Here is a 14,717-nt window from a genome sequence, read left to right as displayed (position 1 = left end):
CAGCGCTAATCCAGCCATCATTAAAACCAAGTAAAGTGCCATAAAGGATTATGTGGCCATTGATGCATGTGCAGAATGCCCAAAGATACTTGAAAAGGCATAAGATTATCTCCTTTCTGTATCTCTAATACTGTTCCCACCACTATTGCAACAGAGAATCAAGAGCCAAGAACCCATAAGTGAAGGGACTTTCACTGCGGGAAAAAGCCTGTCTGGGATGAACCTAAAATGCTCTGATTCAGTTATTTCTACATGATACACTATTTATCTCATTATTTATCTTATTTATCTATAAAGAAGAGCCCCAAGGGCAGCAGCTTTTTTCTCCCAGGCTCCACTGGGAACTCTCCTGGCTCTCACTTCTCCCAGTGATTCTCCACTGCTGCAAGTCCTACAATTTATGCCCGCGCTGAATAGGACCCAGTGGCTTTAGGAACATTTCCCACCAGTCTCAAAATAGGAACAGGGATCCAAGAACGAACAACTGTTATAACCAACATCTTTGGAGAAACTCTCAAGATTCAAAACAGTTTCCAAACCAGGCTTTCTTCAGAGGCTGCGTTTCTCTTCATGATGCAGCATTCTCTGCATGGACCCTCGGCATGCAATTACATTGCCATTGCTACAAAGCAGATTTATTTTTTTAAAGTGTGAGGTCTGCATTTAAAATTAATATTTTCATTCTCAGTGTTGCACTTCTGCAAATGTCTCTAGTACAGATGAAGTGTCTACTGTTCCTTTCATCATTGCTTTGATTTGGAGAACTAAAGATATTCAGGTTAAGTAGCAATTGTGTGCGGTTCAGTTTTTATAAATGAAATAACCTTGTGTACAAAACGTTTAAAGGCAGACATTGCTTACATTAGAACAAATTAATTAACATGTGCTTTTTTTCATTTTTCTATTTTAATTTTCAGTTTGCAGCTGCTGAGATTATAAAAAAAAAAAAAAAAATGGTCCATGCTGATCTTTTTTATGTCTAGATTATCAATTTTCCTTTCATTTTAATTGATGTAAGGGGAAGAGAGCTGTCCAGAAAGTTTTTCCTTTTAACATTTGTCAAAAGAATATATAATTTGATTTAATTTTCAATATCAAATATAATTTGAGCCATAAGAAGAGTAAAAAAAAGCACAGGGGACACATGCATAGAAATAATACCTATAATAATAAGTCCATTTTGAGTCTGTTTCTCATGCTGGATAGTATGACAATGCAATAATGTGGCTAATAAATATTTTCCAGCTTATACTTTCATTAAGTAGTACAATGCAAATGATTCCTGAGCTGAAATACAATTCAGCCTTGAAAAGTAATTTTTATTGAAAATTAAATTTTAGAAATCTCTTCTCTTTCAAACAATAGGTTCTGTAGGAATTTTGTACTGAGCATGCAACAGCATATAGCACTGCAGGTGTGGGTAACAATTTTCAGTGTAAGTAGATGTCATTTCCAGCACCATCATGTGTTTATTTCAACAATTTCTTACTTTGGGCAAGGGAAGAAGGGGTTTGCATTCAGAAATTATAGAGAAGTTATTCTTTCAAGTGATTTACCATGCCATATAGAAATATATTTATCTAGTAATCTTCCTATTTATGCACTTATTTTTTTAGCATTCTTGAAACTTATTTGTAGCTTCCTAGCATGTGCTTTTGCCTGCTACAGATTGCATCCTTTCTGCTCTCATTGATGTTTGTATCCAGAATGAAATGCTATGCTATGCTATGCTATGCATGGACAAAGATATTTGATTATCTCAACATTTCACAGCCACAGAAGTTTATAATTACGTTCAATTTCATATAATTACATATTAACACTGTATTTTCAGAGTGCAGTTGGTTAAACATCTAAGAACCACACAGTATATTTTACCACCAGTTAATCAGCTGTAGAATTCATTTCTGCTGAAAACATATCTTATGGGTGTGCTGAAGTGCAAGGAATTTGAGGGTACTAGAGAGAGTTTTAACTTCAAGTACAGTTATAATTTGCGAGTAGACAGTCTTTGCTCTAGGTGTCTTAAAAGCAACCCCCAAAGCCTATGCCAGTGCAGTAGGACTGCAAGACCATTAACAGCATACCCTGAGCAGCTACTGCTTTGCTCACTTCATCTCTCCCCTTGCAAGAACAGGACTGTTGATGAAGATGACCATTCCCTTGTACAGGTGATTGAACTTAACCTTGTAGATAATGCAAGGTCTCCAAAGCAGGTATAAGACTTCATTTATATTTTTCCTTTGTGCATTCTGCTTCAGAAAGCAACAGACAAGAGCAAGGCTAAATAATGGAAAAGCATAAGCATATAGTTAGGGTGACCTCAGCATGTTCATCATGCGTGTTTGAGCATGGACAAAGGTCATTTGAGCACTGAGAAACTGTACATGTCCCACATTTGGCTGATATGGGAGGGAAAGTTATAAGCACAGAAGGGAAAACACAGCTTACTCTTGACCGTTTATAAGGCCACAGGGCCACCTTTGGTCCAGCAGTCACAGCCATGACCTTGGTTGGGCTGTGGTGGCTGTCCTAAAATGCCTTTAGGTGCCAGTAGCACCTGCAGGTAACGAGCTCCCAGCAATGACTTTAGTGAGCACACAGGGAAACATTACACTTCCATTCATCTGTCATCGCACTTTTTCATGGATGTTTTGTTAATTTTGGTTCTGTCCTGTCCAAGTAAGTGCTTAACAAGGAATTCTGAACATGAGTGATCACTAACAATGCATATGAAATGTTGGAAGTGCCACATCTTGAAAAAGCATGAGTGTCCTAACCGTATTCTTGCCTGATTTAAAAATAAATAAATAAATAAATAAAAATAAAAATAATAAATAAAAATTAAAAATAATAAATAAATAAATAAAATTAAATACATGGCATGCAGTAATGATCTGGATAGGCTGCACCGATGGGCTGAGGTCAACTGCATGAAGTTCAACAAGGCCAAGTGCCGGGTCCTGCACCTGGGGCGCAATAACCCCAAGCAGAGCTACAGACTGGGAGAAGAATGGTTGGAAAGCTGCCAGGCAGAGAAGGACCTGGGAGTGATGGTTGATAGTCGGCTGAATATGAGCCAGCAGTGTGCTCAGGTGGCCAAGAAGGCCAACGGCATCCTGGCTTGTATTAGGAACAGCGTGACCAGCAGGGCTAGGGAGGTGATCGTCCCCCTGTACTCAGCTCTGGTGAGGCCGCACCTCGAGTACTGTGTTCAGTTTTGGGCCCCTCGCTACAAGAAGGACATCGAGGTGCTTGAGCGAGTCCAGAGAAGGGCGACGAAGCTGGTGAGGGGCCTGGAGAACAAGTCCTACGAGGAGCGGCTGAGGGAGCTGGGCTTGTTCAGCCTGGAGAAGAGGAGGCTCAGGGGTGACCTTATTGCTCTTTTTAGGTACCTCAAGGGAGGCTGTAGCGAGGTGGGGGTTGGCCTGTTCTCCCACGTGCCTGGTGACAGGACGAGGGGGAATGGGTTTAAGTTGAGCCAGGGGAGTTTTAGGTTAGATGTTAGGAAGAACTTCTTCACTGAAAGGGTTGTTAGGCACTGGAACAGGCTGCCCAGGGAAGTGGTGGAGTCACCATCCCTGGAAGTCTTCAAAAGACGTTTAGATGTAGAGCTTAGGGATATGGTTTAGTGGAGGGCTGTTAGCGTTAGGTTGGAGGTTGGACTCGATGACCTTGAGGTCTCTTCCAACCTAGGAAATTCTGTGATTCTGTAATAATAGAGTACATTTTGCTGTTGTTTATCTGAAGAGATGGTCAGAAATGCACTGAGCTGGGCTGACTAACAAGGAAATAAGCTTATTTAAAATGCAAGGAATAAAAAATATATATATACTAGAGATTAATCCATAATAATTGGGTTAAATTTGTTTGATTTTTTGTTGTTGTTAAATTTAATTTCCTGTACAAGGTTATTCTGTACTGTAAGGTAGACCATTACTGATAATGCCTCCATCAAAAAACAATTACTTCAAATCAGTTTCATTCCCAAATGATATATATTCAATGTAAATAGAAGTGTATAAGAAACAGATTTATGTTATTAAGAATTTTTAGAAAATATTTTCAATTATCTTATGAAATGAAAGAAATGGAGTGGAGGAACTATGAAATAAAGCCCATTTCTCTTCTTCACAGTCAAAAGTTGAGTTTCAAAGAGCGGGTCCGGATGGCCAGCCCACGGGGTCAGAGCATAAAGAACAGGCAGTCTTCAGTGGGAGACCGCCGGTCCCCCAGCGCCGACATCGCCACGGAGGGCAGCCCCACCAAAGTGCAGAAGAGCTGGAGCTTCAACGACCGAACCCGCTTCAGGCCCTCACTACGGCTGAAAAGCTCGCAGCCCAAACCTGTGGTGGATGGTAGGAGTTTGTCATGCCCCCTTTTTCCACAGTGTGTTCTTCCCAACCTGCTCACATGCCTGTGCTGTGAATGCGACACATATCGGTAAAGCAGGAAGAATCTTTATTTTAGGGCAGTTACCAAAACCTATTTCCAGAAAGAGATGTGCTAGTAGGTGCTTTAAGTTTTACTCCTTACCTTTGGGGGATTGTATCAGGTATGGGGAGGTAAGTGGCTTTAGCAAACAACACAAGTGTTAACAGCTTTTATGTATTGCCCTCTGAAGGGTATTTTTGATGTGGGAAGGAACATAGCCTTCCCCGAACACTGCCTCACCAGGGAAATGGATGCTGCCCCTCTCTGCTCTCCCACCTAGAGAGGTCCTCTCTGGCATCAAAACAGCCACCTCTGAGTCAAAGATCCTCATCTATAGAAACTTACCAAAATGAGGACAGTGATACCCCTAACCAGGGAGCACTGAACCTGGTGACAGCAGCCCTCTAGCAGGCAGTAGCCAAGGGTGTCAGATGAGCTCACATTTTGTAGAAATGGGTCCTGCACTGAAAGATGTCTTCACAAAGCTCTGGGTGCTACCACTCTCCCAGCAGATCTGAGTTTCTACATTGACGTTTTTCCCAGCTTACAAATGTTTTGTTCTTTCCTGTGGGACCCCCAGGCAGAAAATACAAGAAAACTGACTGGCTATGACAGGAGGCAGTGGTGCTGACTGTACGGGAAAGGTACAATGTAAATCAGCTGATCAAAGAGATGTAAATGTAAACTCTTTGTACAATGGCAATCCCACATGTTATGCCTAACAACTGTGGTAGAACTATTCAGATGGGAGTGTAATTTCACTGCCCACTTCCCTTTTGGAGCACATGTTATCACAGACACGTAGGTTGCAAAATGTCCACTGAACTGAAATGCCCCATCCCTCAGCTGAGAATGTCCCGCACGACACATCTCTTCAGGAAAAGCCTGGGTAAATAAACATTTCCTGGAGGGCAAACAAGACAAACTTACAGTGTTTGCTAAGGTCATCACTCCAGGCAAGCCCTCCCCCGTGGAGAGCTCTCAGATGCACAAATCCTGAATTTGGCTGACTTACACTGAGCTACTGGGGTGTACCAGGCACCACTCGATGTCCAGGCTGTATTCCAGGTTGTTTGCCACCCCCTGCTACTTTCTGGGGCATGGGCCCTGGCTCCTGTCCCACAGAAGCCACCTCACCTGGGGTGTGTGATGTGATGCCTGCCTGGGTCTGACTCTGATGTGGAGCAGGGATGAGGCCACTTGCTCAGAAATGGGAAGTGAGAAATGCTCTAAGTACCAGAGTGAGGTTCAAGATACCGTTTCTAAATGTAGGCTTCCTACGTAATCAGCAGTATAGTGCAAGTATCTCCCAAAATACAAGCCAGAAGTGATTTCATAGGTTAAACCCCCATAACTTGCACTACGCCTGGAAGTGAACTAAGAAGAGAACAATCTGTTGAGCACTCTCTCAGGGTATCAGCGGCTCACTCCTGTTCCAGTCCCTCAGCCTGCACCTCACTCAAGTATCCATTTACTTTTTCATCAGCCCATTTGTCACAGAAACACTTCCTAAGTGTCGTCCTGTGGTTTGCCCTGTACAGGCTGTTGTTTATAGCAGTGATCTGCATGAAAGTTCACCTCTCCTATTGCCTCTGATGGAAAAGGTGGCATAAATGGCAACTTGGATACATCTGTAGATAAATGATACTAACAATAACAGAGACCTCACTGCCCTGCGTAAACCCTTATAGATCTTTCCACTCCTCAGGGTGAGCCCAAGCTGTTTCCTTGTTAGCAGTTTCCAGCTACTTAGTCCACCCTTATGAACTAGGGCCAACAGATATGACCAATTTCTCATCCGTGGCAGAAGGAACAGTCTCCATTGTCTCCAGCTTTTAGGCAAATGCCAAGTTTCCACTCTGGGACCCTGTCCAGATACTTCTAGGAGTGCTATCGTCAGACTGATGTCCATTTTGCTCATTGCTGACAAACAGCTCCCTGCTACATTACCCAGTCCAATGAAGGAAAAGACAAGCACTACCAACCATGATGAATTCTCTTTTTTTTTTTTTTTTTTTTTTTTTCCATTTGTGTTACCTTTTTCATAGTCTGGTCCACTTTGACAGCTCAATGGAAAGGATCTGGACAGTACATAATTAGTTTAGAACATCTTGCATATTTTCACTGGATGAAAACATGATATTTGCAGCATTTTAGTAATATCTCTCAGTTGTCAGATCCTCCAGTTTCCTTCTGGAGGTATTCTTTGGCCAAAGGATCAATTATTTTGGTGTGCTAGCCAAACTAGAAGCCACCCATTTCTACATGGAAGTCTACATGGAAGTCTGGAAGGCTTAATACCCTTGAGCAGCTATTTTTTCTGGTGTTTCTTTTCTCTTTACACCATGTTTAAGGGGAAAAGATGTGACATTTGTCCCTTTTGACAGAGGCAATATGGTATAGGTTAACCAGTGCAGGGTCAAAAGATTATATCAGCATTCTAATGGAAAAACAGCCTTTCACTATGAACTTCACCTTTCCAAAGAGAAGACATTCAGATATTTGAAACAGGATCCCCAAGGAGCCTGGTCACAGCACCAGACTCTCAACAGCACTCAACAACACTCTCAGACGTATGGTTTAATTTTTAGGTAGTTCTGTGTGGAACCAGGAGCTGGACTCAGTCATCCTTTGGGGTCCCTTCCAATTCAGATTATTCGATGATTCTATGATTTGCTTGACTTTTCTTTAGCTGTATGGACTTTGGAGTTGCAAATGATCTTCAGTTAGTGCAGATAGAGGAGGAGCTACCTCTTTATGAAGGTGAAGCATACTGAACGCCACAAAAATAAAACAAAGGAGCAAATGCATGAGTAGAAGGTTCAGAAAGAAAGTGAAATTGTGAACATGTGAGAGTGATCTATGGCAGATAGTTAAAGGAGAGATTTTGCAGGATTGACTGAGTTCACCCTCATAAAGGACATAGTTGGAATCTGGGCCAAATCAATCAGAAGGAGACTGCTAGAAAAACTAAACATGAGCAGCTAGGAACTATCATGTAAAGGAAGGTTTCTAATTCAGACAGGAGCTTACAGAGGTAGCTAATAGGTTCACATGAGTGAAAATGTACTAGCCTTCCACTTAGGCTACACATTAACAAAAGCTTACAAACACCCCCCTGCTGCATATTAAAACCCCTGAAGGAGGGTTTCTTGTCAGAAAGCAGAACACTTCAGCTGGCCACAGGTACCTCCCGAAAGGATTTTGGCATAGCACTCTTAGAGCAGCACGACCAAAACTGTTGCACAAATGCCTTTATTTATGGGTAGCGACAGTCCTCTGAAACTGCCTATAAACCATTTATTGCTCTTGCCAAAGTGGGCCTGGCAACTGCAGCAATTATTTCAGCTACATATGTGCATTTGCAAATTGAATCCAAACCTGAGAGAGCTTTGATGGCTGGAGAGAGCTTTGGTGGCATGGCTGCAGACACTCTGGAGCATTTAACAACAGTGCAAGGGAGCTAAATTGAAAATTAAGACTTATGTAATCTGATTTTAAAAATATGCCCAGTCTCCAGTGAAATGTGCCTTGCAGCTGCCAGAACTCTTGTTGAAGATGAGACCTGCAAAAATTAATTAAGGTGCCAGGATGCTGTATTTCCAGACCCTGTTATCAGTTTAGAAGGGACTTATCGCTACCAAGCAGATCTCATGGAAGTCTTCGCCACTCAACCTCCAAAGGCTTCAGGAATGGTAAATAGTCAAGTTTTACAAAGTGTGAACTGAAAAGGATATGAGACACATCTGAGAATATTTTACCAAATGGTGAAGGGATAAGAAATTGTGTTGTTTATAGGGTCATGCCAAAAGAAGTCTTCCCAAAAGAAGGTGCTTGAATCACTGGTGGCTGTTCAGCTTGTGCACAGGCATTGGATGAAGGTGCTGGCTGAGCCCTAAGCTGCACAAGGTGGGACACACTCCTGTCCCCATGTCCTCCTCGCACAGCTTGTGTCCCTGCCCACCTGAAACAGGGACCCTACAGCCAAGCTGCCCACGGGGAACAAATGGCCTCAGGCACATGAGTGGTGGCCGGTCACTGCTGCGGGCAACACCCGCTGTGCCAAGCAATTAAATAATCGGGCTTTTTTCTGCTTGCTTCTTTTTGTGAGGAACAGCACCTGCTGAAATACTGCTCCAGTCTTGCATGGCCACAGCTTTAGTAATGAGTTGATGTTGTGCTGGGCATGCAGTCCTCAGGCAGGGACAGAAATGCCCTGCTGCACTTGAACACGACTGCCCCATGCTTCTAAGCCTCTGCATGAGTTATTGTGCATTTGCTGTAACCTAGAGATGTTGTGTGGCTTTTTGAATAAAACATCAAAAGCGTTCAGCACTGGAGATATTACAAACATATTTCATTTGATTAATTAAAAAGAACTCTCTAAGGAAATATTTGATTTCTGCAGCATCCCTGAACATTATAAGCTCACATGACCTCTGGCCTTTCATTCCCTACAGAGTATTTGCTCAAAATCCTCAGGGTAGAGTATATTACAAGAGCCATGGAAAGAATGCAACTGTGCATTTCAGCCCCCGTGTCCTCAGTTACTACCATGTAATTTATGTATTGCAAAAATGACAGGTTTTCCTTTCAGCAGCACAAACATCTTGACCTCATAGATGGTTCACTTGAAGTGGCAAAGGTCCTTAGTTTAGTTGCTTTTGGATCTTGTTTAGCTTAAATTTGCTGATTCAAAATGAAGCTGTGTGATGTCAAAACAAAGCTGCTCAATTTGTACAACCCAATGCAATGGGACTAAATGACATTTTATTAGCAATCTATCAATTTGTGCTGGACAATAGATTTATTTTTCTTGTGATGGTTTAACTCAATGATAGAGCTCTCATTTAGTACAGTTGTAACTAGTAACGAATTAGAAAGATCTTAAAAAATAATCTCACATTCTGATCTGAGCTCTGAGTCATTTTTGTGTGTGTGTGTGAATAAGTATGGTCCATCAGTTTTGAAGAGTTATTTTATTTTATTCCAACTAAAGTTCTGTCCATATGAGTCTATAATTTAGACTCCCTCTTTATCATATAAGTAACATCATAACTAACCTGCCATACACCTTCGCTAACTGAACTGAGTGCTTAAGTGTGGTCAGGATTAGCAAGTGGTGATTAGCCTGCTCAGTTCAGGGAGGGAAAGCAGCAGATCACCATGCAAAAGTATTATTTGCATGCATTTCAGGTAACTTCATCTGTAGCGAAGAGTAAATAAATGAGTTGAGAGGATACTCATAAAACTTTCCAACCACTGTGTAACCTTCTTCCACCAAACCTGAAATATTTGAGGAATGTTTTTATTGTTATAATGTGTTATTGTAGAAATCTTTCACGACTTTTTAAAATGCAGGAATCTCTCATGGCTAGCAAAATCTAAAGCTGGCATCCTCATCTCTCCCTTTCCTTACATCTACCATCTCCTGCAAACAGCAGAACCAGGATGTAGGACCTGTGTTAGGTCCTCTGGACTATTGAAGAGTGTATCAACTGACACGCAACAAGGATATGCAAAGAGACAGCCAACTAGGCATGACATTTATCTCATTAGTTCACAGCTCTATATCTTATCATATATACTTGCAACTTCTTTTACAGATATAACTTATTGTGTGTAGTGTACACAGAATAACAGAGCTGTGTGTCTATAAGTACACTAAAATTGTGTGTATATGTAAGAAAAATTGCTTTAGAATAACCTAACATTTTTCTTGCTCCTGTCATGTGGCCATCTAAACTTGCTGGCTAGCATGCTACTATTTATAATAAGATCAGCAATTTTAACTGCAGAATTATTTTGCATATAATGAATTGTTTTTAGAAAGTCTCCTGGTTTTTCATATCATCACTCAAAATGAAAAGGACTCCTTTTTAATTAAGTTGTGGGAGCTGTTCCATGAAATTTTGCCAGTGCGGAAAATTTTTGAGAAGTTAAATAATAACTAAAGATAGTTGAGAGTTAGCAGGGAACATTAGAATTTTAGATATTTGGAACTTGTATGCATTATTTTATGTTATTATCAGTTATCATATGATAACTGATATAAATTAGGCTTCTGACCTTAAAAATTGCACTTACAAATAAGGGAGACTATATAACTATACAAAGAATATGTAAAAAAAAAAGAAAAAAGGAAAAAAAAAAAAGCCTCTCTGTCAATCCTATCTTCTGTTTTTGCCAAATCTGAGCTTTTTCAGAAATATTCATGCATATACAAAGTTTGCTGGGGATATCCTTTATACTGTTCTGCTTGTAAAGCAGAATTCAGAATTCTATTGAATTTCAGTTCTGATGTCCTTTTCTGCTCCCCATCCAGAAATCTTTGCCACTTTAAGGAGAAAAGAGCTCTCTTCCAACCTAGAAATTCTGTGATTCTGTGATTCTGAGAAAGGTATGGACTAAGCACATAGCACTACTGCACTCCACATAGATACCATGTAGGGTATCAGGTTCTGCACAAAGGAGAGGGAGTTCTTAAGAGCTGGTGCAGTGAGTATCTGCCTCTTCTTCAAGGAGGTATCAGTTTCAAATGTCTTCAAATTAATAATCTTTATTCTTTCTTTCTTAATTTTGCCACTTAAATACTTTTGCATACTTTGAGGGGTTTTTGTGTTATTTTCTAGACAAGTATTAAACAGTGAAAGTGAAGAGCACATCATGGAAGTTTACTTGTCCTGCCTCCTTCCTTCTTTTATGATTAGAAGAAAGTTTGCCCTTTTTTTTTTTTTTTTTTTTTCCCAGGGATCAAGGAAATAAATGCATGATTCACTCCCTTGGGCCTCCTTTTCTGGCCTTTGCTCTGGAAAGCATGTAAACATGTGCTGCTGCCTTTCCCTGTTTGGGGGAGCTTTGGGCATTCTTATCATTAAGTGTGTGATTAAGTTCCATCCCAATTAGTGTTGCTTTTTTCAGTTTCCTACACAGCTTAGCAAGCAATCATGGTAAAATAATTTATGTGAAGTCTTTACTGAAAGAGAGTCAGCTTGTTGATGTTTCAAAGCAAGGGAAATTTTGAAAGAGCATCACTTCTAGGAGTAGTGAAGGAAACTTGTATTCCTTCACTGGTGCAGAGATGAAAAGTTTCATGAAATACTTTAAGTTACTAAGCTGAGTTGCATTTTATTTTAATAAAGGGACATTGTGTGAACTGTATGAACATAAAACATGAAAGGGCTTGTACTTAGGATAATTTTTTGAGGGAAAATAGTAATTGAGATTTTGCAAAACATTCTGTGCATTATGACATTTATGGAAGTACTATAAAACATATACAGGATAACTCATTTTTTTTAGAGAATATGGGCTGAAAACTTATTTCTCCGCAGCAAATGCTGAAGGTAAAGAAAGGTACTTCCCAGGCAGTGTGAAAGCGAGTGAAACGCACCGACTTTGTGAGCATCCTAGGCTTGAGCAAGGTGCTTCAACCATCTGACCTCTAGAGCTTCCTTCCAAGCTCAATGACTATGAATTGTTTGGACTTCAATTCCTGTGTTGAATTCAGGATTTCAAATGGCAGTTATAACTTATAGCTTGCTGTAACTCCGCACCTCTACAAATTAGGCTGCCATCTATTTTTCACCTTGAGTCATGCATTAAAATGAAAATTATTCAGAAATCTCTCTTAAATAAGTATGTGTTGTTTTTTTTTTTAACCATGTTGAAACAAGGCCGTGATGTAACGTGAATAATTGAGGATCATCTGTGAACTGCCAGCTTTGGGCACCTATTTAGGTTTTGCCTTGTCTAAAAAGTGAGTACTTAAACTCAGCAGAATGGTGTAGATTAGCCATACAAAGAGCTTGAGCTACCTCTTACAGAGTCAGAGGAAGACTGAAGTACTTCTGTAGGCTTCCAAAAACTAATCAAAGGGTCTATGTTGGGATCAATGTACCACTGACTATCATAGAATCTTTCAGGTTGGAAAAGACCTCTAAGATCATCTAGTCCAACCATTAACCTAGTACTAAAGTCCACCACTAAACCATGCTACTAAGTTCTAAATCTACACGTTTCTTGAAGACCTCCAAGGAAGATGACTCAAATGACACTACGATGGGAGTGCTTCCATAGGGCTATTCATGGTGCCTGCACATGCACTTACTAATGCTTGATTATTGTTGCTAGCATATGACAGTTCCCAGAAAACAAGTTAAAGAGTATAAAATGTTTTCTGTTCTGTTCAACAGGCACATAATTGTTTGAATGTTACTGACATCTAAAGCATGAAGCTATGAAGGTGATCAGAGCAGTGTCACAGTTTTTCCAATGTCAAAGCATGTTATTAAACAGAAAACATTTCTAAAAAAGGACACATGATGCTTACAGAAATAATAAATCATGCTTTGTGTGTAACTTCTGCACCGAGCCATATGAAATGGAGCTACAAACATATTTTTTTTTTTTTGCTGGTGACATATAATATTACAGAACAGTGTAATTCAGAGCAGTGTGATTTTTAGCCTATTCATGTAGGGTGATCATAACTAACTGGAGTTTGCAAGATGAATGCATAAATACTGTGATAAACTGGGAAATATCAAGATGATTTTAATGACTTGTGCATGCCTCTTTCTATTTGTTGGTAATTGCTTATTTGCTATGTGATTAAATTAAGGACTGCTCTTAAGGAAGAAGGAGGAAGAAATTAAAAAGTGGCAAAGACGAGACATTAGCCCAAAGTAAATAACGTCAAAGACTGTGAGATAATGGTGGCTGGCCAATGAGTTGTGAAATAAACACCAATTTAAACATTTATATTTTACAGATTGAAACTTATGATCAAAACACATCCTAAATTGTAAAGATGCTGGTATTAGAAAAGGAGAATTGTTTCTGGATTCTCCAACCAGCTGACAACCTTTCTTGCAGGGTTGTGTTTAAATTCTGTATATTAGGAGGCTCTCAGGCCATTGTCAAGACCAGATTCACAAGCTGCTCAAGCAACAGCTTTGGAAGGTCTGTTTAGAAGAGGCTCCTGGAGAGAAAGGTGGACCACTGCTGACCCCATAGTGGCTTGGCAAAGCCTGAGTTCATGCAGAGCAAGTGCTGCCCAGGGTTGCCTCTGGAGCCCACCTGGACCATCCATGGACACCTCGATGGAGAGCAGGAGACATGGCCAAGGAGTACAGGGATGGAAAAGGAAGCAGACACATGCAGGGCTAGGTGTGACCTAGCACTGAAAGGTCTACCTGCCCATTTAATGCCGGGTAGGAACCTCTCTGAGGATAGACAGCAGAACAGATTGGGGCTTGTCAGAGGCCACAGCTTAACCCCGTCTGGGAACTGGCAGTGCTCTTAACAGCTGGAGCCACCACAGAGGCCAAACTGGCCCCAACACAGCCCTGACCTCAGGGATGAACTTGAGAGGGACAGAAGCGATACAAGTACATCTCACCTCATAGCTATGTTGTACACAACATGAGCTTCCACTGGAAAAATTCATCAGAATGTGAACTTTGATTTCAGTGTCTTTTTAAGCTGGATTCTTATTTTCCAAATTCTTACTATGTATTTCCCAAAGTTTTTCCCAAGTCTGCTTAGTATTATACAGAAACATGAATGTTTCCCATATGAATCAAACAAGTTTTATAGCTTTTCGCAAGTTTTATTGACATGTGGTACTGAACGCCTGCTATAATGAGGGAAATTCATGTCAGTGGGAATATTAGAAAGAAAAAAATAAGGTGATTTATTAGGAGCAGTATCTCTTCTTAAAGCTGGCTTAAATTTATAAGAATTTTCCAGCGTCTGTCTAAAGATTTTGCTGATTTTGTATACACATGAGAGCAACATGAAACACTATAATTGCACCACACTGTTCTCAAAACAGTTCTGCAAAGATATGCTGCATTAAGGAGGCCCTTTTATTAATGACACTGTACTTGGCAAAGGACCCAGGAACCGTATCAGTGAGATAATCATTAGAAACATGTTTATTTTAAACTTTCAAGCTGGAGTCTCCTTTTTCACTGGGGTTACATAGCTGTAGCTCTTCTGACCTAAGCAAAATTATTCCTAATTTACACCAGCATAACTGAGTAGGTTCAAACCTTAGAGAGCCACTGAAAATACCAGTAGCATAGAAAAACTTTATTTTTCATATGGCATTTAGAAATGAGCAGGGATATTTCAGCTCTGGGAGAAGTAACTGGAGAGGCTAATCAGACTTAACACCTGGAAAGTTAGTGCCATATACCCAGCAACTTTGGAGATGGGAATTTAAGTAGTGTGTATACTTAAAAAACTAATTGCATAATTTATTTTAGTTAATTACA

At 40.4% G+C, this 14,717-nt stretch overlaps 1 protein-coding gene across 2 annotated transcripts in view; it reads left to right on the top strand.

Moving 5' to 3' along the window:
* The window catches only part of KCNQ5 (potassium voltage-gated channel subfamily Q member 5), a 290,751-nt gene that overhangs the window by 264,106 nt on the left and 11,928 nt on the right, over positions 1-14,717 (top strand). For both annotated transcript variants that reach the window (XM_032184800.1, XM_032184799.1), the window contains one exon: positions 4,138-4,358. In XM_032184800.1, the coding sequence (XP_032040691.1) occupies positions 4,138-4,358 (221 nt within the window). The remainder of the gene's footprint in view (positions 1-4,137; positions 4,359-14,717) is intronic.

The sequence above is a fragment of the Aythya fuligula genome, chromosome 3 (genome assembly GCF_009819795.1).
Source record: "Aythya fuligula isolate bAytFul2 chromosome 3, bAytFul2.pri, whole genome shotgun sequence".
Classification (NCBI taxonomy): Eukaryota; Metazoa; Chordata; class Aves; order Anseriformes; family Anatidae; genus Aythya; species Aythya fuligula.
Note: the sequence above shows the minus strand (reverse complement) of the source record. Positions and strands in the feature narration are given on the sequence as shown.